This window comes from Oncorhynchus mykiss, chromosome 17, assembly GCF_057628025.1.
Source record: "Oncorhynchus mykiss isolate SJ-2025 chromosome 17, ASM5762802v1, whole genome shotgun sequence".
Classification (NCBI taxonomy): Eukaryota; Metazoa; Chordata; class Actinopteri; order Salmoniformes; family Salmonidae; genus Oncorhynchus; species Oncorhynchus mykiss.
The window spans coordinates 15,646,181-15,673,193 of record NC_143038.1 but is presented as its reverse complement, the minus strand read 5'-3'; the positions used below and the strand labels follow the sequence as shown (position 1 = coordinate 15,673,193).

The window sequence follows — 27,013 nt, the reverse complement described above, 5'->3', positions numbered from 1 at the left end:
AAGACAATGATCCAAAACATAAAGCAAAATCTACAATGGAATGGTTCAAAAATAAACATATCCAGGTGTTAGAATGGCCAAGTCAAAGTCCAGACCTGAATCCAATCGAGAATCTGTGGAAAGAACTGAAAACTGCTGTTCACAAATGCTCTCCATCCAACCTCACTGAGCTTGAACTGTTTTGCAAGGAGGAATAGGAAAACATTTCAGTCTCTAGATGTGCAAAACTGATAGAGACATACCCCAAGCGACTTACAGCTGTAATCGCAGCAAAAGGTGGCGCTACAAAGTATTAACTTAAGGGGGCTGAATAATTTTGCACGCCCAATTTTTCAGTTTTTGATCTGTTAAAAAAGTTTGAAATATCCAATAAATGTCGTTCCACTTCATGATTGTGTCCCACTTGTTGTTGATTCTTCACAAAAAAATACAGTTTTATATCTTTATGTTTGAAGCCTGAAATGTGGCAAAAGGTCGCAAAGTTCAAGGGGGCCGAATACTTTCGCAAGGCACTGTATTGTATACCGGATAGGTGCAGTGAAATGTGTTGTTTTTACAGGGTCAGACATAGTAGTACGGTGCCTCTGGTGCAAATGATGTTTAAGTGCATTGCTCAAAGGCACATCAACAGTTTTATTTTACTTTCCGGTTACTGGTCAACGCTCAAACCACTAGGATACCCGCCGCCCTGTTTGACCACCCTGTTGCAGGAGAACTTTCCTGCAATGTGGATATTTTTAACTTGTAGCATATGAGGTTTAAAAAAGGCTTCTGAAGTTTGTCATTTTCACTTTGAAATTTCAGACTCAATTTTCAGAAGAAAAAAAATCCATCATATTCTATATAATAATTCACATTTCCTGTTGCTGCAGGATTATTTTCCTGCTGTAGCAAACTGGCTCAAATTAAGATCCTACATCTGTACGTCACCTCCCGAGAATCACGCAAAGCTGATTTTGTTTATTACAGGTAGGACTACTACTGTTTGCTTGGACACTGCTAATTTTCACAACATTCGTTTCCACATAATAATGGCCTCATGAGAATCGCCCTAAGGGGTTGCATAGATATTGTCACGGCTCTTATCAAAAAACGACTTAATGCATAAAAATAGAGTTTGCTCAATGTAGGCCCTTGAGCATACTTCCTGAACAGATTGAACAGAATAGGAACGCTTTTATTCACTTTTCATTAAAAATAAGCTATTATGAGGCTGGTTTACGCTTTAAAGCAGCAGACATGAACCTACATCAAGGGGTGGATCTCAGCAATCAGAGTCTCTAGTGTCCTCTAGTACCTTACAGCCAGGTGTACACAAACAGGAAATAAATGTTTTTCAGCATAATCCACTTTACTCTGACCTCAATTTCACCAAATGAGCAATAATCCAGGTCCATCAATGCTCTATGCATTTAAAGGTCACTAAGAGTAATATGGACATGAAAACACACCATTTTAGGATGCAATTGTTTTCGAGTGTCAGATTTTGACTATACATACAGATACCAAAGATGGCCTCTTGGCCATGTCTCCCTCTTGTCTTCTAGCCTCAATGGCACTTCCTGGATAAATTAAGGTTTAAAAATCAAGAATAAATTAACCCTCACCTAATATGGCCACAACCTCATCGTCCTGGATGACCTCCAAGGACCCGGACACCACAAAGCAGAGGCTGTCTACGCTTTCGCCCGCGTGGTAGATGAGGTCTCCGGGGGCACTGTGGATGGTCTGGAACTCCATGGCCAGGGCCCGTAGGCACCCGTCGCTCGCGAGTCGGAAGGCTGGGTGCTCCTTGAACACCTTTCTGTTAAGATGGACGCAAATGTCCGCCCGCATGTCCTTGGGGCAGATCTGCAACACCTGCGCAAGACGAAGGTTACTTATACATATTCACAAATTGGTTGTGGTATTTTCTCATGGAGTTGGTAAACATCAACAAATAGGGCACTGATAGCTGTCAGTGTAGCTAGTTAGCATGCTAACCTTATCTAGCTATCTTGCTAACCTTGTCTAACTAGCTAATGTTATGGTGTTGCATTTTATTTTATTGCATTTTTTTTACAACATCATATTCAAAAGATTAGCCAGCTGGCACTGTGGCTGGTTCTGGAGCTGGATTTGTCATAAGCATTGATTTATGGAAAAGTTTGCCACAGATGGAAACCACTGCCCTATCTTTGGCTTCGCCATATATTGTTATCTACAAAGTTTTGGCATCGTTCATAAATTGCAGCCGCAAATCCACCTTACAAATAGATGAAATGATAAGATGAAGCCCCAGTAATATGGTTAACTATTGAAAGATAGCTGATATGCGTTTTTATACATTGTAATGGACATGGTACAATCTTTGGCAGGAACGTTTCTCGCAGGCTTTGCCTGTGGTACAGCAAAGCCAAGTCAGCCTGTGCTCACAGGGGAAGTGAAATTATAGCCTACAATGACCGCTCATGATCATGCATGCCGCAACGACATGTACAGTTGAAGTCAGACGTTTACATACACTTAGGTTGGTTTTGGCAAGTCGGTTAAGACATCTACTTTGTGCATGACACAAGTAATTTTTCCAACAATTGTTTACAAACAGATTATTTCACTTATAATTCACTGTATCACAATTCCAGTGGGTCAGACGTTTACATACACCAAGTTGACTGTGCTTTTAAACAGCTTGTATAAACACCATGGGACCACGCAGCCGTCATACCACTCAGGAAGGAGACGCGTTCTGTCTCCTAGAGATGAACGTACTTTGGTGCGAAAAGTGCAAATCAATCCCAGAACAACAGCAAAGGAACTTGTGAAGATGCTGGAGGAAACAGGTACAAAAGTATCTATATCCACAGTAAAACAAGTCCTATATCGACATAACCTGAAAGGCTGCTCAGCAAGGAAGAAGCCACTGCTCCAAAACCGCCATAGAAAAGCTAGACTACGGTTTACAACTACACATGGGTACAAAGATCATACTTTTTGGAGAAATGTCCTCTGGTTTGATGAAACAAAAATAGAACTGTTTGGCCATTATGACCATCGTTTTGTTTGGAGGAAAAAGGGGGAGGCTTGCGAGCCGAATCACACCATGCCAACCGTGAAGTACAGGGGTGGCAGCACCATGTTGTGGGGGTGCTTTGCTGCAGCAGGGACTGGTGCACTTCACAAAATAGATGGCATCATGAGGAAAGAAAATGTGGTGGACATATTGAAGCAACATTTCAAGACATCAGTCAGGAAGCTAAAGCTTGGTCGCAAATGGGTCTTCCAAATGGACAATGACCCCAAACATACTTACAAAGTTGTGGCAAAATGACTTAAGGACAACAACATCAAGGAATTGTAGTGGCCATCACAAAGCCCTGACCTCAATCCCATAGAAAATTTGTGGGCAGAACTGAAAAAGCGTGTGCGAGCAAGGAGGCCTAAAAACCTGACTCAGTTACACCAGCTCTGTCAGGAGGAATGGGATAAAATTCACCCAATTTATTGTGGGAAACTTGTGGAAGGCTACCCAAAATGTTTGACCCAAGTTAAATAATTTAAAGGCAATGCTATCAAATACTAATTGAATGTATGTAAACTTCTGACCCACTGGGAATGTGATGAAAGAAATAAAAGCTTAAATAAATAATTCTCTCTACTATTATTCTGACATTTCACATTCTTAAAATAAAGTGGTGATCCTAACTGACCTAAAACAGGGATTTTTTACTAGGATTAAATGTCAGAATTGTGAAAAACTGAGTTGAAATGCATTGGCTAAGGTGTATGTAAAACCTCCGACTTCAGCTGTAACTATAAGTTCCGCATTCACACAGATGGGCAGTCGAATTTGTCACTTCAAGCCCAAAGATATCATTTTTTGACAAAAATGATGACTTATTGACTTAAATCGTTGTGGAACATAATGGGTAAGCTCTGGCCATAGTATTTCAGCTCAAAAAGTGGATTTCTACTGGTGTGGGCGTTTAACAAGTCTTAAAATAATAATGATCCCTTTAACATCAACTTCAAAGGGGTGAATCTTTGCAAATGTCGCTCCCTGTTCTGGGAATTGGGGGCCAATTGCACATGATTACCTCTGAACCTCTTATTGTGTCAAATGTTAAGAGGTCATACCCAACAGGCATTTGCAGGACCAGGTCAGGAATAATTCTAATTTAGGATGAGCCAGAAGACAATTAGGAACCGGTAATGTTGAAATATGACAGTAGTTGACAGAACATCAGATTGTATTTGTAGTTCAGTATGAATCTATTCCCTTTTGACATAATACAATAATAAAAATAAATTGTAGGGATGTGCATCATTCCCTTTCAAGACGATTCGACGCGTATCTAGATGCATGGGCTCCGATACGATACAGGAACACTAAGTTTTAGTTTGAAACAATTTGGTGCGATTCGGTTGAATTAGAGAATGAATCAACGCGATATGATTCGATGCACTAATAGTTGTTGCATAAACACATTCATTTTCCATTCTAAATTCGAATCTGCTGCTGATGGAGCTCTTGAGCTGGGCCTCTCTGAGCTGGATCTGTCTGAGTTGATGTGTACATGTGCATGTGGAAATTATGCTATGGTGTATACCAGGGCTGCCCAACCCTCTTCCTGGAGATCTATCGTCCTGTGGGTTTACAGTCCAACCCTCTTCCTGGAGATCTACCGTCCTGTGGGTTTACAGTCCAACCCTCTTCCTGGAGATCTACCGTCCTGTGGGTTTACAGTCCAACCCTAATTTAACACACCTAATTCTACTAATTAGCTGCTCAACAAGACCTTAACTAGCTGAATCAGATATTCTAAATTAGGGTTGGACTGAAAACCTACAGGACAGTAGATCTCCAGGAAGAGGGTTGGGCAGCCCTGGTGCATACTGTGTAGGCACCTAATCTGAGCCATAAAGGAGACTTGCCATCTACCACTCTATCAGATTACCACCCACTAATTAACTTGTCATTTTTGCAGATTAAGTGTTTGAGCTAGTAATGTAAATGTATCAACATTTATCATTTACAAATGAGCTATGACATAGCCAGTAAATATTTAGCACAATTTTGGATCATACCATCTCAAAATCGAATGGTTTTGACCGTTTGGATGTGTAGTGAGTTTATTTTCTTCTCCCACTTTAGCCATGCTTAGTGCACCTCCCAAAAGTGATTCCTTGTTATGAAATGATTAACTTTGACCTGTATGTCTAAAAATGACCATGTACACTGATTGTTTAAAGTAAAACTAACCACACTATTGCTGATGGGTTTTGTGCAGCAAAACTATTGCTGAACAATCTAAATCAAATCTATTGTAAACCACACTCAGCAGGTACAGAGGCTTGCGAAAGTATTCACCCCCTTGGCATTTTTCCTATTTTGTTGCCTTACAACCTGTAATTAAAATGTATTTTTGGGGGGGTTGTATCATTGATTTAGACAACATGCCTACCACTTTGAAGATGCAAAATATATTTTGTTGTGAAATCAACAAGAAATAAGACAAAAAAAACAGAAAACTTGAGTGTGCATAACTATTCACCCACCCCAAAGTCAATTATTTTTGCAGCAATTACAGCTGCAAGTCCGTATGTCTCCATAAGCTTGGCACATCTTGCCTCTGGGATTTCTGCACATTCTTCAAGGCAAAACTGCTCCAGCTCCTTCAAGTTGGATGGGTTCCGCTGGTGTACAGCAATCTTTAAGTCATACCAGAGATTCTCAATTGGACTGAGGTCTGGGATTTGACTAGGCCATTCCAAGACATTTAAATGTTTCCCCTTAAACCACTCAAGTGTTGCTTTAGCTGTATGCTTAGGGTCATTGTCCTGCTGGAAGGTGAACCTCCGTCCCAGTCTCAAATCTCTGGCAGACATATAATTTTCCTTGATGGTCAAAAATTGTATTTTTAGTCTCATCTGACCAGAGCACCTCCCACATGACTTTTGGCGATCACCAAAAGTGTTTGCTTATTTTTTTCTTTAAGCAATGGATTTTTTCTGGACACTCTTCTGTAAATCCCAGCTCTGTGGAGTCTACGGCTTAATGTGGTCCTATGGACAGATACTCCAATCTCCACTGTGCAGCTCCTTCAGGGTTATCTTTGGTCTCTTTGTTGCCTCTCTGATTAATGCCCTCCTTGCCTGGTCTGTGAGTTTTGGTGGGCGGCCCTCTCTTGGCAGGTTTGTTGTGGTGCCATAGTCTTTCCATTTTTTTGTAATAGATTTAATGGTGCTCCGTGGGATGTTCAAAGTTTCCATTTTTTTTTATAACCCAACCCTGATCTGTACTTCTCCACAATTTTGTCCCTGACCTGTTTGGAGAGCTCCTTGGTCTTCATGGTGCCGCTTGCTTGGTGGTTCCTCTTGCTTAGTGTTGTTGCAGACTCTGGGGCCTTTCAGAACTGATGTATATATACTGAGATCATGTGACACTTAGATTGCACACAGGTGGACTTCATTTAACTAATTATGTGACTTCTGAAGGTAATTGGTTGCATCAGATCTTTAATAGGGCTTCATAGCAAAGGGGGTGAATACAGCACCTTTCCGTTTTAAATCTTTTAGAATTTGTGGAAAGTTTTTTTTTCATTTCACTTCACCAAAGTGGACTATTTTGTGTATGTCCATTACATGGAATCCAAATAAAAATTACAGTTTGTAATGCAACAAAATAGGAAAAACGGCAAGTGCGGGATGAATACTTTTGCAAGGCACTGTATATCTAGATGAGAGTTATGTTTCTGGTAGCTTACTTTTATTCTGGTTAAAACACAATAGGTTGTCACTCAACTAATAAACCCTAATTTCACGCAAGCCATTTTAGCATCCGAACACAGATGTGCAAGATCAGGAACAGGCCTTCTACCTCGCTTTGGTCAGCGCACGAAGCTGGGCACAGTGTGCAGTTTGACTACGCTACTGATATTCCCTGGGGTTGTTCGGAATGCAAAATGACTTGTAGATCAATGACTGTCAACAGTTACGCGCTTTTATTTTGACACTGAAGGAGCGGACACATCAGTTGTCACAAAATATGAGGTCGTTTTGGAAGGTAAAAAGAAAGTAATATGAGAAAAAAATGTTAGTGAATCGGCGGTTCGTAACGTTTGAATTGATTTTCTGACCAATGCATGTTACATTTGGATCGGTATGGGGTCCGAGGACTGATGCAGTCATATCTTAAAGATTTGAATCGGGGGCCGATGAGTATCGGTAAATCATTTCATCCCTAATAAATTGTATCAATATAATAACAATTATAATAAATGTATAATAATGGTATAACAACGATAACATAATACCACCAACACATACCAGTAATATCCATGGTGATGCATAACGTTTGCTTCCTCTCACAGACCAACTTAGCCATAAAATAAAGATGCATACTGTGAGATGGTAACAAAATGGTATGGAAGGTTTGTACAACGTTTGCGTTACCTTGTCTGTATCGATGCCTCTAGACATGGACCACGTGGAGACAATGTAGTCCATGACGCGTTCGCTGAGGCCCTTGGGCACCTGGTAGAGCTTAAGGAAGTCGCGGACGCTGTTGAGCATCTCGTGGTAGCGGTTGGTGTTGGCGTACATCTGCTGGAAGATGGTAGTCACGTTACCGAAGATGGTGGCATACAGGAGTGCTGGAAAAGACCAAGAAAGAGTGTGGTCAATGTACTGGCAAATATGGCGTACTGTAAATGTGTCAACTAAAGGATTCTAGCAAACGCTCCAAGGGACCCTTAAAATGATGAGCTGGTGAGTATAATGGTTTTGAGTTTATTAGCATTTTTCCAGTGACAAGACTGTTCAGTGTATTATTAATTGTGAAAGAACAGAGCACTAGGGACCCAAAGGAACCATTCTTGACAGTCTGTAAATCTATCACAATAATATCCCCATATTCACAGTCATAACTTGGAAACATCATTATGCGCCCTTGCAAATGCAGCGACGAGTGTAACAAAACAACAGTGGCATGTTACATTTATCATATCTTCTTCTCCATGGACATTATCCCTCCATTGGTCATAATGGGCTTTTGGAGATGGTCTGTAAACACAAATGGTGTCACGCTCTCTCTCACTTCCCACTGACTGCTAACCAATCAGCCATCGCTCATTCTGTGTCTCGATCCCGCAGCTAGCCAATCAATATTGGCTCTCACAATTCATACCCATGTCAGCACTTTGCCTGACAATGTGTCACCCTATTCCCCTGCCAGTGTCCCACTCCTTCACAGCAGGGTCAGAGAAATTGATAGAGGTCCTGTCAACCATTAGTGACACTGGTGGCATCCATTTTCAAGGGAAGTGAAACATAGTGCTTGTTTTCATTCGTTCAGGTGGCACACCATAATCCCTGGCTTTATTATAACCAAGGGGTCATCATAATTGTTATAGGGGATATTATGCAACCTTGCAAAGGACGTTTTAGAAGGTAGATGACCTGACTATATTACTGAAGTTGTGGTGTTCTTGTTGACGCAATCGATCCTCGCAGAGGCGGCGAGCGAGCACAACAGGTAAACAGTCAGGGGGACGAAAGAGGGCCTGTCAGATACACAATGGGGTGACGCTCAGAGGCATTAGGCTGGGCTAAAAATGTCTGTGTCATTTTTCCAGCACAGCAGTGATGAGTGACGGGCCAAATAGACCTGTCTGATCAAGCCACACAACTGAATTATGGGTAGCCGCCTGGGATAAAAATGCAACAGTATACTGTTGACTCCTGTTAAATGCAACAGCTTGGGACTGTCTTGACAACCTACACTAAGCTGGATCATTCAGTTATCAGAAGAAATGTCAAGGATCTCTCTGTACTTTGCTCCGTTCATCTTTCCCTCGATCCTGACTATTGTCCCTGCCGCTGAAAAACATCCCCACAGCATGATGCTACCACACCATGCTTCACCATAGGGATTGTATTGGTCAGGTGATGAGCAGTGCCCGGTTTCATCCAGACGTGACGTTTGGCATTCAGGCCAAAGTGTTCCATCCTGGTTTCATCAGACCAAAGAATCTTGTTTCCTCATGGTCAGAGTCCTTTAGGTGCCTTTTGGCAAACTCCAAGTGGGCTGTCATGTGCTTTTTACTGAGGAGTGGCTTCTGAGTGCTGCAGAGATGGTTGTCCTTCTGGAAGGATCTTCCATCTCTACAGAGGAACTCTGGAGTTCTGTCAGAGTGACCATCGGGTTCTTGGTCACCTCCCTAACCAAGGCTCTTCTCCCCTGATTACTCAGTTTGGCCGGGCAGCCAGCTCTAGGAAGAGTGGTTCTTGTGGTTCCAAACTTCTTCCATTTGAGAATGAGGGCTGCGTATCTTGGGGACACGCAGCCGTCATACCGCTCAGGAAGGAGACGCGTTCTGTCTCCTAGAGATGAACGTACTTTGTTGCGAAAAGTGCATATCAATCCCAGAACAACAGCAAAAGACCTTGTGAAGATGCTGGAGGAAACAGGTACAAAAGTATCTATATCCACAGTAAAACAAGTCCTATATCGACATAACCTGACCTTCATGTCTTAAAGTAATGATGGACTGTCGTTTCTCTTTGCTTATTTGAGCTGTTCTTACTATAATATGGACTTGGTATTTTACCAAATAGGGCTATCTTCTGTATACCACCCCTACCTTGTCACAACACAACTGATAGGCTCAAACGCATTAGGAAGGAAAGAAATTCCACAAATGAACTTTTAACAAGGCACACCTAAAATGCATTCCAGGTGACTACGTCAAGATGCTGGTTGAGAGAATGCCAAGCGTGTGCAAAGCTGTCATCATGGCAAAGGGTGGCTTCTTTCAAGAATATAAAAGTATAAAATATATACACTTTTTTGGTTACTACATGATTCCATATGTGTTATTTCATAATTGTGATGTCTTCATTATTATTCTACAATGTAAAAATAGTACAAATAAAGAAAACCCCTTGAACGAGTAGGTGTGCCCAAGCTTGTGACTGGTACTGTGTACTGGAAAATTAAAGCAGGCATTGGTCTCACTGAGGATCTGAGATTCTGAGGTCAATTCGAGTTCTTATTTTACAGTAGTGGAACCCTCTACATGTGACATTCTTCACATTAACTAGTGGAAATGTAACCAGACTTTGGGGCTATGAGAAACTGGGGTAGTGAAACTATGCTGTGTGTGGTCTGCCAAACCAGGTGCTTTCATAGGGATCATCTATTTTTACCATTGGATATTTGAGGCGGCTCAAGAAGTAGTCTCAGGTACTCAGTGCATCAATAAAAAAATCAGTCCAAGTAATAAGGCACAGCAGATTTAGAGTAATTTTAGATTGTTAAGATATTCACAAATTACTACGGTAATGAGCTAAAATGGTCTACCTGGACATTGGTTGCCATGGCAACAACTTCCCACAAATCTAGTACCATGCAGTGGTCCTAACACTCAGTGTGTTTGATTGTCCGTGCAACACATTAAGTGTGACTCCTAAATCTAAATTAAACCCAGAGCTAGCTGACAAGCCACTTAGCTCATGTCTGGGGCTTATTCCAGGCTGGCTCGCACACAGTCATTCCTCACAGTGTAATCACCTTGCCCTGAAGGCACAAACTCTCACTACTTCTCAACTCCAAATGTTGCCTCATGGGGGGAGTGATCACCATTAGGGCTTGCCGTCAAGCACAGGGTCTCTCTTTTGTGACACTTGGATAAGGGAGCAAGCTGGGCTTTAGCTGCAGGTAGCTAACTGTCAGAGTGAGGAGTGTGTGTGTGTGTGCGCGTGTGCTAGGGTTGGAATTGCATGTTGCCCAGAGCTTTTGTTCTAGATCATTGACACCGAATGTGTCTGCTGGTTGTGTGAGACAATACGAGTCCAAAACATCCCCTGTGATCGTATATTCCCCAGGACTTGTGTTAGGCTTGAACCATTGCCATCGCACTGCACACTGCCCTATCCCATCTGGACAAGAGGAATACCTATGTAAGAATGCTGTTCATTGACTATAACTCAGCCTTCAACACCATAGTACCCTCCAAGCTTGTCATTAAGCTCGGGCCCTGGGCTGAACCCTGCCCTGTGCAACTGGGTCTTGGACTTCCTGAAGGGCCGCCCCAATGTTAGGAAACAATAACTCCACTTTGCTGATCCTCAACACAGGGGCCCCACAAGGGTGTGTGCTCAGGCCCCTCCTGTACTCCCCTGTTCACCCATGACTGTGTGGCCAAGCACGCCTCCAACTTGATTACCAACAATGACAAGACAGCCTACAGGGAGGTGAGGGCCTTTGCGGAGTGGTGCCAGCAAAATAACCTCTCCCTTAACGTCAACAAAATGAAGGTGCTAATCGTGGACTTCAAGAAACAGCAGAGGGAGCACGCCCATATCCACATCGACGGGGCCACAGTGGAGGTGAAAAGCTTCAAGTTCTTCTGTGTACATGTCACTGACAATCTGAAATAGTCCACCTACACAACAGCGCCTCTTCAACCTCAGGAGACTGAAGAAATTTGGCTTGGCCCCTAAGACCCTACAAACCTTTACAGATGCACAATTGAGAGCATCCTGTCGGGCTGTATCACTGCCGGATATGGCAACTGCACCGCGAGCAACCACAGGGCTCTCCAGAGGGTGGTGCAGTCTACCCAACGCATCACCGGGGGCACACTGCCTGCCCTCCAGGATAACTACAGCACCAGATGTCACAGGAAGGACAAAAAGATCTTCAAGGACATCAAAAACTCAAACCAGGGCCTGTTCACCCCGCTATCATCCAGAAGGCGAGGTCAGTACAGGTGCATCAAACCTGGGACCGAGAGACTGAAAAACAGCTTCTATCTGAAGGCCATCACTGTTAAATAGCTATCACTAGCCGGGCACCACCCGGTTACTCAACCTTGCACCTTAGAGGCTGCTGCCCTATATACATAGACATGGAATCCCTGATCACTTTAATAATGGAACACTAGTCACTTTAATAATGTTAAACTTACTGCTTTGATCAGTTCATATGTATATACTGTTTTACATTCTACTGTATCAATGCCACTCCGACATTGCTCGTCCTAATATTTATATATTTGTTAAATCCATTATTCTACTTTTAGATTTGTGTGCATTGTTGGGAATTGTTAGATACTACTGCACTATTGGAGCTAGGAACACAAGCATTTCGCTACACCCGCAATAACCTCTGCTAAATATGTGTATGTGACCAATACAATTTGATTTGATTTGAACCAGCTAACTTGTGATTTACACCAAAAGGTCAAAATCTTTAGTGCCTATAGTGGCAGTTGCATGAATCAGAATCTCCATTGAAACTTATTTTTAGGGGTAGGCAGGATGTCAGTCAACCTACCTAAGTGGTCCCCTGTCATCCTGTACTGGCCCTGGGTGCCAAGCGCCAAAACAAATGTTCTACTTCAAACCATTTTTGATACACACCTGAAACTGTTGAGCTTGAGCAGCGTTGCAGTTCTTGACACGAACCGGTGCACCTGGCACCTACTACCATACCCCGTTCAAATTCCACCCAAAAACCACATTTTGGTATTTGTTTAATTAGTCCATTGTTGATATAGTACCAAAATGTTTTGCTTATCAGCAATCAGGTTTTCAAAATGTGTAACTTTTAAAGTACAGAAATCACCCCTGTATGATGCATTTTCCTTTAAATACTTTGTCTTGCCCATTCACCCGCTGAATGGCACACATACACAATCCATGTCTCAATTGTCTCTTGGCTTTAAAATCCTCCTTTCACCTGTCTCCTCTCCTTCATCTCCACTGATTGAAGTGAATTTAACATCAATATGGGATCATAGCTTTTACCTGGATCGCCTGGTCTGTCTGTGGAAAGAGCAGGTGTTCTTAATGTTTACTCCGTGTAAATAATCAGTTAACAAGCCGTGTGGGAGAGAGAGAAGCAGGAGAAGAGGGTTGGCGTGCGTATGAGGACACAGAAGGGTATGACACGGCTGGCTGCACTGAGACAAGACCACCGTGACAGCCAGGAACAACCGCCGTGTCATAAGCTCTGGACACCGCCAAAATGCAACGGGGTGAGCGGATCTCTGTGTTTTATGGCGACAGTTTACACAATTGTTGGGGTTTACCCTGGGGGTCAGGTGTGTGGCTACACCAATGCCATGATTACTGTATATATGCGATAACCTTTGTATGCTTTCAATGAGCAATGATGGAAAAGTACTGGGTAAATGGAGCTGTACCTCTTTTGTTCCCTGGCTGAGAACTGCCTGCACCTTCTGATAGTCACACAGGCTCAAGGCCGAGATAGTCTAGACATGTTTTTCTCATCTTAGATACTTTGTATCCAATCCAATGCAACAATGTTAAGGTATGATTGATGGTAGGTTGTATAAAGAGTGTTGTCTTCTGTTTCGACACACAGATCTTGACTATAGACTACTGATATATTCTGTATGCGAATCTATATCTGCAATTGCATTTTATTACTAAAGAGTTTTATACCAAGGTTCCTGTGTCTGTGTCATCTATCTGGAAGACTGATTGATAAAGGAAACTTACATCACCCCATGCAAAGGATCCCCCAACACAATTATGACTGCTCAAACACACATACAGAAAATACACCACACACTCCCTCACAAACAGACCAAGACACAAACGAAATCCCACCCATAACACACACACACACACACACACACACACACACACACACACACACACACACACACACACACACACACACACACACACACACACACACACACACACACACACACACACACACACACACACACACACACACACACACACACACACTGGCAGGCGACTCAACTGGCAACATATTGCATGACTAAGCTTCTGTCCAGCTTCCAGGCTGTGGGTGGCAGACTGTCTTCCCACCACTGAGGAATAGCAGCATGACCCCCCCATGCCCCCCTGTCACTCTCGCTTCCACTGTCACCTGCCACCCTGCATCACTGTCATCCCTGGACAGTGCCAGTCTCTCCCCGAGGTGCTGAGCAAACCTCTGTATACTCCCCCTCATCTGCTGCTGCAACACAAACACAACAATGCTGTGTGATGTGAAAAAAAAATCCCAAAACCGCTTCACTTAGTTATTCAGGTTGTACCATGTATGTTATAATTTAACTACATAACATTGCGTGGTGGTTTTTTACTCAAATTGATTTCCTGAGCTGGATAACCTCCCCCCCCCATGTTTCAACAACCCTTACAGTGTACAGTATGTATTCAAATATTGAAGCTAATAAAATTAGGGTCTGTTGGATGGAGAGTGACGCTTCGAACACCAGGCTTGTGGTTTTGATTCACACTCAGAAATTGATACCAAGTCACAAGTCAGTATGGATCATAACGTATACTAAATGGTCAGCAATGCATTCTGGGGTGGAATAGTAGTTGAAAGGTGCAGATCACGCATGCCTCATTATTTCGCAACTGTGTTACATCACAGGGATGTTGAAGTTTACTGGTCTATCCATAGTCATGTGAAACAAACTTTTTATACAGGCAAACTTCAAGTATGACACTAGCACGCAAACTGATGATGCCTGCCACAGTTTCCCCAGTCCTATTACATTTTATGTCTATTTCCAGGTAGATAGTGAAGATAATAAGAACTTTTTTTTTCATTTCTGCAATCGATCACATTCCTCAATCTTGAGGCCTGCGTTGCAATTGAGAATGCAATTTAAAATCACAACAGGGTTCTATGAAAAGCTAATGCAATGTCCCACAATAGGACCCGGGACAAAACTGTGTCAATCGCATCTCCTGTAGAAGGAGTAATCCTGTAACCATGGGCACGCGATGAATCACTCATTTGCCAGCTCAAAATGGATGAAAGGATTTGAAAATCCCCTTTAGATATGTACAATCTTCACAGCACAAAATTAAACAAATTGGCTTGTTCATAATAAACCTGTGTCTTTTCGGGAACTGATTAGAACCGTCACAATGTTCATAAATGCTTCAGTCAAGCATTTATCTGGAATAACTTAATGGTACATTTAGCTGTGATTGAGTTGTATAGTAAGTGCATTAAACAGCATGCTATCTTCTACTGAATTCATCAAGGATTCAGAGACATACTGGCCTGTTAACAATACTTCTCCCTGAAGAAGCAAGGGACACATCTGGCATGATATTTCTTAATGAAACGTCAATTGTGTTTTTCATAAAGATAATATGGCAGTCAGAGGAGGCTGGTGGGCGGAGATATAATCGTAATGGCTGGAATCGGTGACAAGGTATCAAACATGGTTTTGATGAGGTTCAATTTATTCCATTCCAGCTATTACAATGAGCCCGTCCTCCTATGTCTCCCCCTACCAACCTCCTTTGACGACAGTAAAAGTTAATGGTTAGGGTTCTTACTCACATCCGATCATCATCATTGCCACAGCGAAGAGTTTTTCTCCGTCGGTGGTGGGGGCGATGTTGCCGAAGCCGATGCTGGTCAGGCTGGTCATGGTGAAGTAGAGGGAAGTGATGTAGACTGAGTCCTTGCTAGGCCCGCCCTCCCACCTCCCAGAGCCACTGGCGTTGAAGCGGTACGGTGTCCCCACCGATTCGCTCAATATGTAGAGCCAGCTGTCCATCCTCACACTGTTGGTGTTCTCGTCGATGACCTCGTAGTCGCCGATGCTGTACCAGATGCAGGCCAACCAGTGGGCAGCCAGGCCAAAGACGCACACCAGCAGGACCAGGACAGCGGCCCCGTACTCAATGTAGTGGTCCAGTTTACGGGCCACCCGGCCCAAGCGGAGCAGACGGACCACTTTGAGGGAGCTGAAGAGACTGCTGATGCCCTGATGGGTAGAAAAGAAGAGGGGCATGGTTAGGCTAAGAGAGAGAATGAAAAGTAGAACTTTACTAACATGCCAATTATCCATTGTTCATGGTTCTAACTATTTTACTAACTGTTCATTCATTGATTAAAGATAAACTGGAAGGGTCCCAACAGTGAACCCTGTGGAACTCAACTCCCTAAAGCACTGTACCTGCATCCTGCATATGTATTTGGTACCATGGTGCAGTTCCCTGTTGTGTTGTACAATGCCATTATCTATAAAATAAAATAATAGCTGGAGGGTATGTTTTACAACATGCTACTTCTACAAAACATAACTTTGCTACAGAAGCTTGATTAGTGAAGAATTCCACACTGCCATGTGACAGAATAACGGTTATTTGGGTCCTGGACCAACCTCTGGAAAGTACAGTATCGGAATTAATTTAGCCAGGGGTTACTTTTGTTTTCATAGATGGGCACGGAGCAGGCACCCACAATTAATGTTCCAGGATCTTACTCCGATAACGGTATGTGAATGAGTACTGAATGAGGGAATGAGTCCCTAGTATGCGGCTTTAACAAAAGTCCCATTACCCTCTTCTGCATGCTCAATTTGAATCAAGCTCTTGGTGTCTTCAAACGTCAAAATGTGATGTGATGTGAAACTAACTGCTCATCGAATCTAGATTCCCTAAAACATTTAAGACTTAGTGTGGCATACTGTACAGAGAGGCTGAGATGCAAAATGCATGGGCCTGACTCTTCCCGAAAGGGTGAATCTACATTTAGTACTTAAGACAAACATAATGCAGTGCGGTTTATGTAAGCTCACTAGCCTCTGCTCACGTTTGCCTCGAGCAATTTTCAGTTCACCAGGGACACATTCATAATGCAATTACGTTCAACGACAATAAACACATCTCCTCAATGAAAGGGAGAGAGGAAGCTCTGCTTCGTTCTAAGCCGATAAAAAAACAAAAAGCTCAAATGTGTCCCTGTGGCAACTTGAATGACTCCCTACAATTGTCATTGGATACAAACAAGGCCACTGTGCTGAAAGCCGTCACTTCAGAGGAGCAGAATGGTTGCTAGCTGCACCGTGTTTATATATGAGGCACAGCACCGACTGAAAAGGAAGGATAACTGGCATTGACAAGTGCAGCAAAGGCACATGCAGCGCCCATAGGCTTTGTGGGGGGTGCTATAATCTTTTGGCACACCACCCTTCGCACAACAACAGGCAGACAACACAACAGTACATAACACTGGAGATGTGGAGAAGAAAAAATGGTGGTTTCTGCACTTTTGTTTTGGTTCTAAGTTACAATGCCCAAAGTTTAAGGCCGAAAGCAGTGTTTTGACTTGTTAGCTAAGCTATAATTGGCTAACTATGTTTGTTGTTTGACCTTTGAAGCACTTTTTTATCCATTATTTAAATGTAATATTGACCTTTATCTGTGCCTTCTGTAGTTCAGAGTTATTTTTATGCTGATAATACTGTACTTGGGCGTAGGTTAGAATGGTATCACTTGCAGCATCTATTGATTGCTTTAAGGTTACCAAGACGATCTGGGCCATCCTACAAAGGCCTCTGTGTCAAGTTTGCTTCCGGTGTGTTTTACTACAGAATGTCTCGAAGAGGCATCAGAAAAATGTGCTGTTTCACCAGCCTCCAACTCCTGTGTTCTTTTTTTAACATGTTAGAATGATCTTCTCTGACTTTTCAGCCTCTATTCACAGTATTCCCCAGCAACCCTGTTGTCTGATGCTGTTTAAATATTTGACTATCTGGCAACTCTAAGGCAACCATTAGGCAACTGCAGGGGAGGACATTTCTACTGCTGAGAAGTTGTATTAGAGTACCATTCAGAAAGCGGTGTCATCCACATCATTGTTTTGAACCAAAACATGCACAAAAAAGCCTCGGCAAAAATAACTGTCAAAAATCTGTGATCTGTGATTATTTGAATCCAGGCCCTATAGTCAAGAAGCAATTTCTAAGGAATCTGGTAGTATCACAGAGCATTTAGGGTTGCTCGAAAGCTTGGCCAACGCCAGCAGTCCCTATGGATGGGACGTGAAATCCCTAGAGACATTTCAAGTCACAAATAATTCAAACGGACTCAAAATGACTCTCCCTATGTGAGCTTTCATCAGTGCAGATGAAGATTCCCAGCACTGAAGCGACACTTGAAGTCTGCTGTAAATTAAGAATAACGCTTGAGTTAATTTATCTGAGGAGAGGCGCTTCGCTTCAGTAAACCGAGCTTGGGGTTGTGTTGTTGAACCAAAACCCAAACTAGTTGTGAATAGCGGTCATAGTCAATTCCACAGTCTGTGTCAAATCAAATCAAATCTTATTGGTCACCTACACATGTTTAGCAGATGTTATTGCAGGTGTAGTGAAATGCTTGTGTTTCTAGCTCCGACAGTGCAGTAATATCTAACAAGTAATATCTAACCATTTCACAACATATACCCAATACACACACATCTAAGTAAAGGAAGGATGAATTAAGAACATATAAAATATATGACGAGCAATGTCTGAGCGGCATAGACTAAGATACAGTAGAATAGAATACAGTATATACATATCTGTATTACGCTACAACGATGTGGTGAGCTCTCCAAGAGTCAACGATGTGGTGAGCTCTCCAAGAGTCAACGATGTGGTGAGCTTTCCAAGAGTCAACTATGTGGTGAGCTTTCCAAGAGTCAACGATGTGGTGAGCTTTCCAAGAGTCAACGATGTGGTGAGCTTTCCAAGAGTCAACGATGTGGTGAGCTTTCCAAGAGTCAACGATGTGGTGAGCTTTCCAAGAGTCAACTATGTGGTGAGCTTTCCAAGAGTCAACGATGTGGTGAGCTTTCCAAGAGTCAACGATGTGGTGAGCTCTCCAAGAGTCAACGATGTGGTGAGCTTTCCAAGAGTCAACGATGTGGTGAGCTTTCCAAGAGTCAACGATGTGGTGAGCTTTCCAAGAGTCAACGATGTGGTGAGCTTTCCAAGAGTCAACGATGTGGTGAGCTTTCCAAGAGTCAACGATGTGGTGAGCTTTCCAAGAGTCAACGATGTGGTGAGCTTTCCAAGAGTCAACGATGTGGTGAGCTTTCCAAGAGTCAACGATGTGGTGAGCTTTCCAAGAGTCAACGATGTGGTGAGCTTTCCAAGAGTCAACGATGTGGTGAGCTTTCCAAGAGTCAACGATGTGGTGAGCTTTCCAAGAGTCAACGATGTGGTGAGCTTTCCAAGAGTCAACGATGTGGTGAGCTTTCCAAGAGTCAACGATGTGGTGAGCTTTCCAGATCCATAAAACAATGTGTGTGTCTGTCTGTGTGTCTGTCTGTGTGTCTTCATCCATATCCATCCATCCACAAACACAGACCCCAGTTAACTAACAAACCACTGACCTCGTCAACATTCTCGAAGGCATTGATGACGTCGTATGGCAGGCAGGAGAGCAGGTCGATGACGAACCATGTCTTGACGTAGTTCATCCGGATCAGTTTGGGGTCCGAGATGACCTCTCCGGCTGGCCCCACAAACGTGGTATGGAAGTTGAGCACGATGTCCACCAGAAAGATGACATCCACGATGCTGTCCACCACCAGCCAGGTGACGTTGTTCTGCTTGGTCTGGAGGATTAGAGTAGAGAATCTTTATTACTTAAGTAGTAGAGTAGAGAATCTTTATTACTTAAGTAGTAGAGTAGATCATCTTTATTACTTAAGTAGTAGAGTAGAGAATCTTTATTATTTAAGTAGTAGAGTAGAGAATATTTACTTAAGTAGTAGAGTAGAGAATCTTTATTACTTAAGTAGTAGAGTAGAGAATCTTTATTATTTAAGTAGTAGAGTAGAAAATGAATATAAGTTATCCCTGAGTGGCAATTTACAGCTGGTACATAGTCAATAAAAGTACACACAAACAGAGTAAAAATTAAAAATAAACAGTTTGCTGAGGTTCGGTTTGGAGTTTAGAGTAAGGGTTAAGGTTAGGGTAAGGGTTAAGGTTAGGGTTAAGGTTAGGGTTAAGGTTAGGGTTAAGGTAAGGGTAAGGGTTAGGGTTAGTGAGTAGTTGAATGGAGTTTAGACCTTGAATGAGACGTTGTAGGGCACCATGATGGCTGTGTAGAAGGTCAGGATGAGGATGACCCAGTCCCAGGTGGTCTTGAAGGCGCAGTAGTGGAGGATGATGTGGGGAGGAGTTTTAGGCGTCTCCTGCTTGTACTGCGGGAGGATGTCTGAGCCCAGCTGGAGGACCTAAGTTTGGTTAAGAAACGGTTGGTAACAAGTCACGAATGAGTCAATGTTTTGGCAGCTTAATTAGCCTGGTGGAACCAGCCTGATCGCTAAGTAGAATCGTGACCGCGATCAGGCTGGTTCCACCAGGCTGACACTGAATTGGACCAGTGTGTAATTTGTTGCTCCTGCTATTCACCATTCCATGTGTGCATTTTTACTTAGTGTACACAAAAAATATGACAACATTTTAGTTTGTTATGACAGTGGCTCTTATTGTATGAGAGCGATAACTTTGACATAACACTCATAATATAAAATAGTAAGTCATGGCAATATAATGACCACATTCTGTCGTCTTTTGGACCACACAAAGACAGTTTAGTGTTGCCTTGATTTCATCTCTCGGTATCTCTTGGATAGTGTGACATATCAATCTATCCCAATCAATATAACATACAAAATAAGAGTGGAATTCCTCTCTCCCTCACAAATTTTATAATAAATTGATGGGACTTTCCAGGATCAACAAATAAACACATGGTAGCCATTTTGTTTTACCTAAGCTTGCAATCACATCTCCCCATTAGTAAACAGAGCACCTTATCTGACCATCTAAACACAATTAGCTTTTCCACTATTTTTCAAGAAACAGGATGTTGATACAAGATGGTGGTGGTAAGACATCTTGGACTAGTCCCAGAAGATGTCAGAGGAGATATCTACCCAAACAGTCAGTCCCCTTGGGATATCAGAGGACTAGAGGCTTTATTTCTAGCCTTCGCAATTTTCAGAGGACTAAGGATTATTCAATCAAACCAGCATTGCAGTATGGCATATACACTGTAGACAGTAGCATAGACGGCTCCATTATTCAGAGTAAAAAGAGTGTACAGTAATAATCGAGTCCGTAAACAAGTCAAACATTGCTGAGGCAGACTTAATTGTCGACATCTCGGTCCTTTTATGCACTGATTGTAAGTTAGTGCACTGATTGTAAGTCACTCTGAATGAGAGAGTCTGCTAAATGAGTAATGTAAATGTACATTTAGATTACACAACTCCACAGCAAAGGTCATAGGACAGGGTTCCCCAATGGGCTGCCCACGGGACAAATTCTTTGTCAAATACTATATCTGTTTCAGCTTCTTGCGGTCAATTTGCAGTGTACAAATTATTTATAATTATGTTCCTGCCCCCCGACCATGCGCTCAAGCCCACAGCTGAATGTAATTGGGGACTTCTGCCATAAGGGTTTATGGTCAGGACTATATATAGAGTGATCCTTCATATTAGAGTTGTGTCTGTCTGCAGAGTTACAGTTGCCCAGGTGGCCAAGGGCTTGCGGTCAACTGCTTGGGAACTGAAAGACACACTTAATTTATCTCAGAAGTAGCGAGTGAGTTTGGGGACAGGATTAGGCATTTCATCTGAAGCTAAACAGAAGCGGGCTTGGAAATATGAGACGGTTGCTCCTTCCAGAAACACTTAGGCGGATGAGTGCTTATCAACAGGGACAGAGGCACACACTCTACCTCAGCCAGACGAGAGTGCTTGTGGACGTTCTCGCCCTTGTGGACGGTGGGCGCCAGCTGCTGCAACACTCCCCGGCTGCTGGTCAGAGCCCGTGTGAGTCGAGCGAATTTACCCCATCCTGAATGACAGAGTCAAAGAAATGTGGAACACCAAATCAACCCATAACCACTCCCTTTAGCCTTGAAATCAAGACGGAATCATGCTGCATTTCAACAAATGTGACACAGAGCTAAATTCAGTCTGAATTTGGCACATCTATAAATCTGTAAATCTTAAAAGATTTGATAGGTGTACTCAGTATTGCAGAAATGCTTCATAGCTTATTAGATGGCAAATGCAACTATTACCATATGCGAATACCTATCCATCTCTTTCAGGTCTACATGAACTGCCTAAAGACAAGGGCTAGCTAGTGGTTGATTCGGAATTCTGAGAAAGTCCAACATTACTGGCTCAAATTATCAGACAAAAATGGAAGTCGTAATGTGAAATGCTGCACTGTGGTATTTCTCTCAATAATGTCAGCAACCCACATTTGTAGCTCTCCAAAACCAATTGTATCTACTATCCTCAGCTTGATCCTGTCATCATTAGAATCTTCCTTAGATTGTCTAAAACTCAGTGTCACGCCAACCTTTCACAGAGTCATCCTCAATGGGCTGTTTGAACGCAGTGATGTCACTGAAGGTGCACAGAAACAACACCACCTTGTCCTGCTCATTCCTGATAGGAGCAATCTTTACAAAGAACCACACCGGCATCCCTGTAGGAAACACAAAATGATGTCATGATATCTGTTCATATTCTAATGTATCTCATAAGTAATTGATGTAGCAATTACATTCGACATGATTCAATCAACAGAGAGCAAAGAAACACTTACGATTCTTCTTATACATGAGGATTTCGAACGAATTCATCTCATAATTCTCAAAGGTCTGTTGCACTTTCCCACCCGTCTCCTTGTCTGTGAGCTCCCCATACATGAAACTGAAAATGGCATTGTTGGTGCTAATTCACATACAACACAAATAAAACTGGATAATACATTCGCGGATCCTTGAAACGAATTATCCAAGCTACAAAGACCTCGCGAAAAACATTGCGGCTCACAAATATCATGGTTAAGCCTTCTGCATAAGCACTGTTCACGGCGAATGTCATGTTGAATTGACAGAGGCACATTTGAATTCCTTAGTGCCTATAGCGTTTTCTCCCATTCCAAAACACTTGACTGCTGTAGACTGAAATAACCCGAATTTGCATGGAACAAACATTGTCAGCTTATGTCTTATTTGTATTGGAGTAACAATATGATTACTAATGTATAGAATGTACTGTGTGTTTATACGTTTATGGGCCAGTCTCCCGAACCCAGATTAAGCCTATTCCTGGAATAAAAATCCCTTTTATTATATATTTTCCATTGAGTATGCCTTTAAATTGGGCAATCTGCAGTTCAGACAATAAAGCGGGCACCCTGCCATTGTTTTTGGTTAATAAGCTATGGGATGGGGCTTAGAGAAATTTTACCACTCTCAAATTCATGGACAGCGCTATGGATACAAAGATTGACCATCTGGGGTATTAAAATGATTGTTTTTACCATGTTTTGAGGCTATACAGTGTTTGTTTACAATAAGAATCTTTACAAACAAAGGAGTAAAAAAAGCTTTTATTTTGGGTTCTGATGGGGTATGACATTTGAACAGCTAATGAGGCATCTATAAGTTATATTCAAGTAACAATGGGTATATATTATCATTTAAATATAAAAACGGATGTAGCAAATGCAGGTTGCCCCTTTAAATCCAGGTGTAGGTTTAATCTGGGTCCAGGAAACCAGCCCGATATGTTTATATGTTCATGTAGATATACTGTATTTATACTCTACTGTATAGAGTACTGTACTGTATTGCTGTCAGTGAAACAAAATGCTGACCCACAAAATCAGTGGTGCCATAATGCAGTCATAAGTACCTGCAGGTGCTACTTTTCTGCATGACCTCAGCACGGTGGTAACCGGAGAGCTTGCAGAAGCCGTCGTTGCTGTACACAATGGGCCAGTCCACAATCTGGGCATTGCCCAGAACAAAGTTGGTATCTGGCCAGGGAGGGAAAACAACATGAAACCTTTTTCAGAAAGAACTGATAGAAACTACTACAGCACTATTAACTGTCTGGTAACTCATTATTTGACTTGGACGTTATAAGGTTATAGGCATGTCTTTATTTCATGAAATCATTATTGTACTTTTACATTTAAATTGAAAACATGGCTCAAATCTATCCAAAGCTATACACATAAGTTATCTGTGGTTCCTCGTGTGTAAGATGACAGTTGATGATCGTTTTTTTTTTATTACGAATATGTTGTTGTTAGAATGATATATTATTGGATGTAATGTATTGGTATTTTGTATTGTTTTAGTGAGTATGTGTATTGTGGCTGTGTAACTGCCCTTACTTACCTGCCCTGGGACTATGGGTACAAATTAGCTTTTGGCTAACCCGGGTATGTTTACATAGATGTTGCATTATTGTAATATTGATGTTGATTGTGTTTTGTACCTTATATTATAAAAATAAATATATCAAAATAAATGTTTAATCAAAATTGGTAGTCAGCTAACAAGTTAGAGTTAGGTAAAACCAAGTGTTACTGTAATGCTGAGCATTACGGCATATTGTTGAGTAATAACTTACCATCTACACATCGTACATCTATTTTCTATCTAGATAAATATCAGGCAGACAAATTAGCGCACTGTAAAATAAAGTGCAACCCAAAACACGGCTGAGGACACAGCTATTACAATTGTGAGGTATTTTAGTACGTTTGAAGCATACTTAATATACTACCATACTTCTAAATATGTACTGCCAACTATAGTATGTGAATGTAGAATTTATTGGACATGAAATACATGTCGAACTCCACTATAGAAGCAGGTGAAAGGAAGCATCTGAAGCTTTGCCATGATGATATACAGCATATTGGCAAAGATGTTTTACTTGTTGTGGAAATTGAATCCGAGGCTACTGCAACAAGGTTGAGAGAAGAGGGAAAACGTGACAGTGAAAAATCCAACACTTTCACTGTTGTCTTACCAAGGATAGTTCTATTATGGCTAGACCCCGGCCGATATGACTAATACATCCTCTGCCAATATTATCGGTCAATATTAACCTGATTATTTCATACTTTTTCATTTGCAGAAATCTACTACATTGAACCAGTTGGATCTTAGACAGTGTTTAAAGGGGTCACAATACAACACCACAAATCCCTCTTGTGTAGTATTGAACAGATTCAGTATTGGACAGATTCAGGCGCCGGTATCCATTGTACCACAACTTTAAGCCTGGTAAATGGGGTCTTGTCTGTTTCAGTGCAACCTGACTAACATTACCATTGGCTGGGGCAGTGGTGCCAATCATTATAACATTGTCTATCATTGGCTCGGTAGGCAGTGATACAGCGGTAGCAGTGACCTCAGAAGGTGCTGTGTTTAATCGCCAGGCGTCACTTGTAAGACTACATTCATTACAGTGTCATTAAATGGCCCAGTTCTAGGTGATGAGCTAGCACATTTCAAGCAGCTGGGTATTTTACCCTTCGACCTTAGCTGCCCCATTCCTAAAAACTCTGAGCAAACTATGAGCGGGGACTACCCCATTTGTGAAGTGGTCTTGGAACCATTATACATAACCTATGTGTCTATAATGGGGTGGGGGTAGAGAGAACATAAGATGCTTTCCTCTCTTGTCTTGCACGCTCAGGGGATGGATGTTTCAAGCGTTTCAGATCAATAGTGCTGATCTAGGATCAGGTCCACCCTGTCATCTTATTCATTGTGATCTAAAAGGCAATAAACGCTGATCCTAAATCCCCCATTACAGTATACTTAATCTCGCTCTTATCTTAAGAAAAGATGTATTCTTCATACATATTGACAACACAGCCCGACATGAGACCATCCCGAGACCATCACAGACATTGGGTATGTCAAACATAATGTTTCAAAAGACTGACACAACGCCTTGAAAACATGGGGAGCAGTAGGGAAACTGGAGGGAGTTTATCTACTAGAGAATATTCCACATAGGATAGTATCAGGAATGAAAACTGGGAAAGCAAGTGCAGGGAATATTTGAGGGTGAAGCTATTCAACATATGTGATTAAAAGAAAAATGGGTCTACAGAACACAAACAAGTCTATGGCGGATGATTTGGGGAAGAACATAAAGGGGACATGACACTACTTTAAAACATTGTTTATACCTGTCTGTCTATGTGATAATGTCCAAACTGAAAAGTTAAAAAGAAAAGTGGTTAAAGCAAGAGGCAAAAAACAGTGTTAAAAACAGATAAATGAATTAACCAAAACAAAAGCTCCCGTGGCAAGCATGTCACTTTCTGAATAAGTCAACGGATTCATTTTGCCCAACAAGTCTGGGTGCCTCCACAAACCAACAAATTCTAGACTATCTGAAAAACACTTGTAATGTGGGTTTAAAACATGAATCGAATAAGTATGTCAAGAGGAAAATGTTAATCTACTAATTTAGTTATTTAATGCGCAAATCATGTGAAATACAGTGAATGTTTTGGTTTATTTATAGGTGCAGTAAAGGTGACTGGTAAGGAATACCAATGGTAGACACAGCTATTCATTCGAGTTGTTTGTTGTAAAGACAACATCCATTAAATGCAATTAGTTTGAATTGTTTAATCATTATTTTCATAGCATGCTGGCTGTATACATGTATAAATCAAATAGGCTAATCAAAAATGTTTAAAAACGGTGTCAATTGAGGGTTAGTTGTCCTGGGAGTTGTGGCTATAATTAAATGCATGTTTTTCAATGATTGGCCAATAGGCTATCATCCACAGTGTTTCTTCCTACAAAATAAAAACGAACACATTCCTACCATTGGATCGTCGGACGATGTTCTCGAGAAAAGTGTTTTGTGGGGCCACAAGTCCTCGACGTCCACCTGCCATTCCGTCTTGTCATTCAACGTCGGTAAGAAGAGAACGCTTTTAGAGTGAAAGGATGTCTGAAGTATCCGTAGGACGATACAGCTGCTCAAATCTCCGCTCTGCTGCTTTCATGGTCCCTGTTCTGCTTAGAAATGATGAGCGGAAGAATCCCTCACCTCATGCTGTTCGACGGCACGTTCCGTGGCTGTGCTCCCCCTGTTGAAGACGGGATGCATGCAGAGAGCGCATCACCTGTCTCTCGTCTGACATCTTTGCACATGGATACCCCAACCGGGTACCCTCACCCCCACAATCCTGCGTTTGGGCTATGAAGCACAGGTTAGGCTTTCACCTGGAACCCAAAAATTGAAAACTGACTGGAAATTAGATTTTTTTTTTGCGCAGTGGAAAAGAACACAGCTATAGCTTGCACTTCACACTGGTTGGTTGTGCGTCCTCCTCGCCTTTTTTTGATGCAT

At 42.1% G+C, this 27,013-nt stretch overlaps 1 protein-coding gene across 2 annotated transcripts in view; it reads right to left on the bottom strand.

Annotated features, from left to right (window-relative positions):
• Window positions 1–27,013, bottom strand: part of LOC110493775 (voltage-gated delayed rectifier potassium channel KCNH1) — a 59,272-nt gene extending 32,259 nt beyond the window's left edge. For both annotated transcript variants that reach the window (XM_021568248.3, XM_090204899.1), the window contains exons 1-10: window positions 26,483–27,013; window positions 23,528–23,651; window positions 22,431–22,537; window positions 22,182–22,310; window positions 21,547–21,665; window positions 19,865–20,032; window positions 19,181–19,405; window positions 15,353–15,782; window positions 7,435–7,634; window positions 1,608–1,860 (exon numbers count right to left, since the gene is read on the bottom strand). In XM_021568248.3, the coding sequence (XP_021423923.1) occupies window positions 1,608–1,860; window positions 7,435–7,634; window positions 15,353–15,782; window positions 19,181–19,405; window positions 19,865–20,032; window positions 21,547–21,665; window positions 22,182–22,310; window positions 22,431–22,537; window positions 23,528–23,651; window positions 26,483–26,555 (1,828 nt within the window). In that variant the 5' untranslated portion in view covers window positions 26,556–27,013. The remainder of the gene's footprint in view (window positions 1–1,607; window positions 1,861–7,434; window positions 7,635–15,352; window positions 15,783–19,180; window positions 19,406–19,864; window positions 20,033–21,546; window positions 21,666–22,181; window positions 22,311–22,430; window positions 22,538–23,527; window positions 23,652–26,482) is intronic.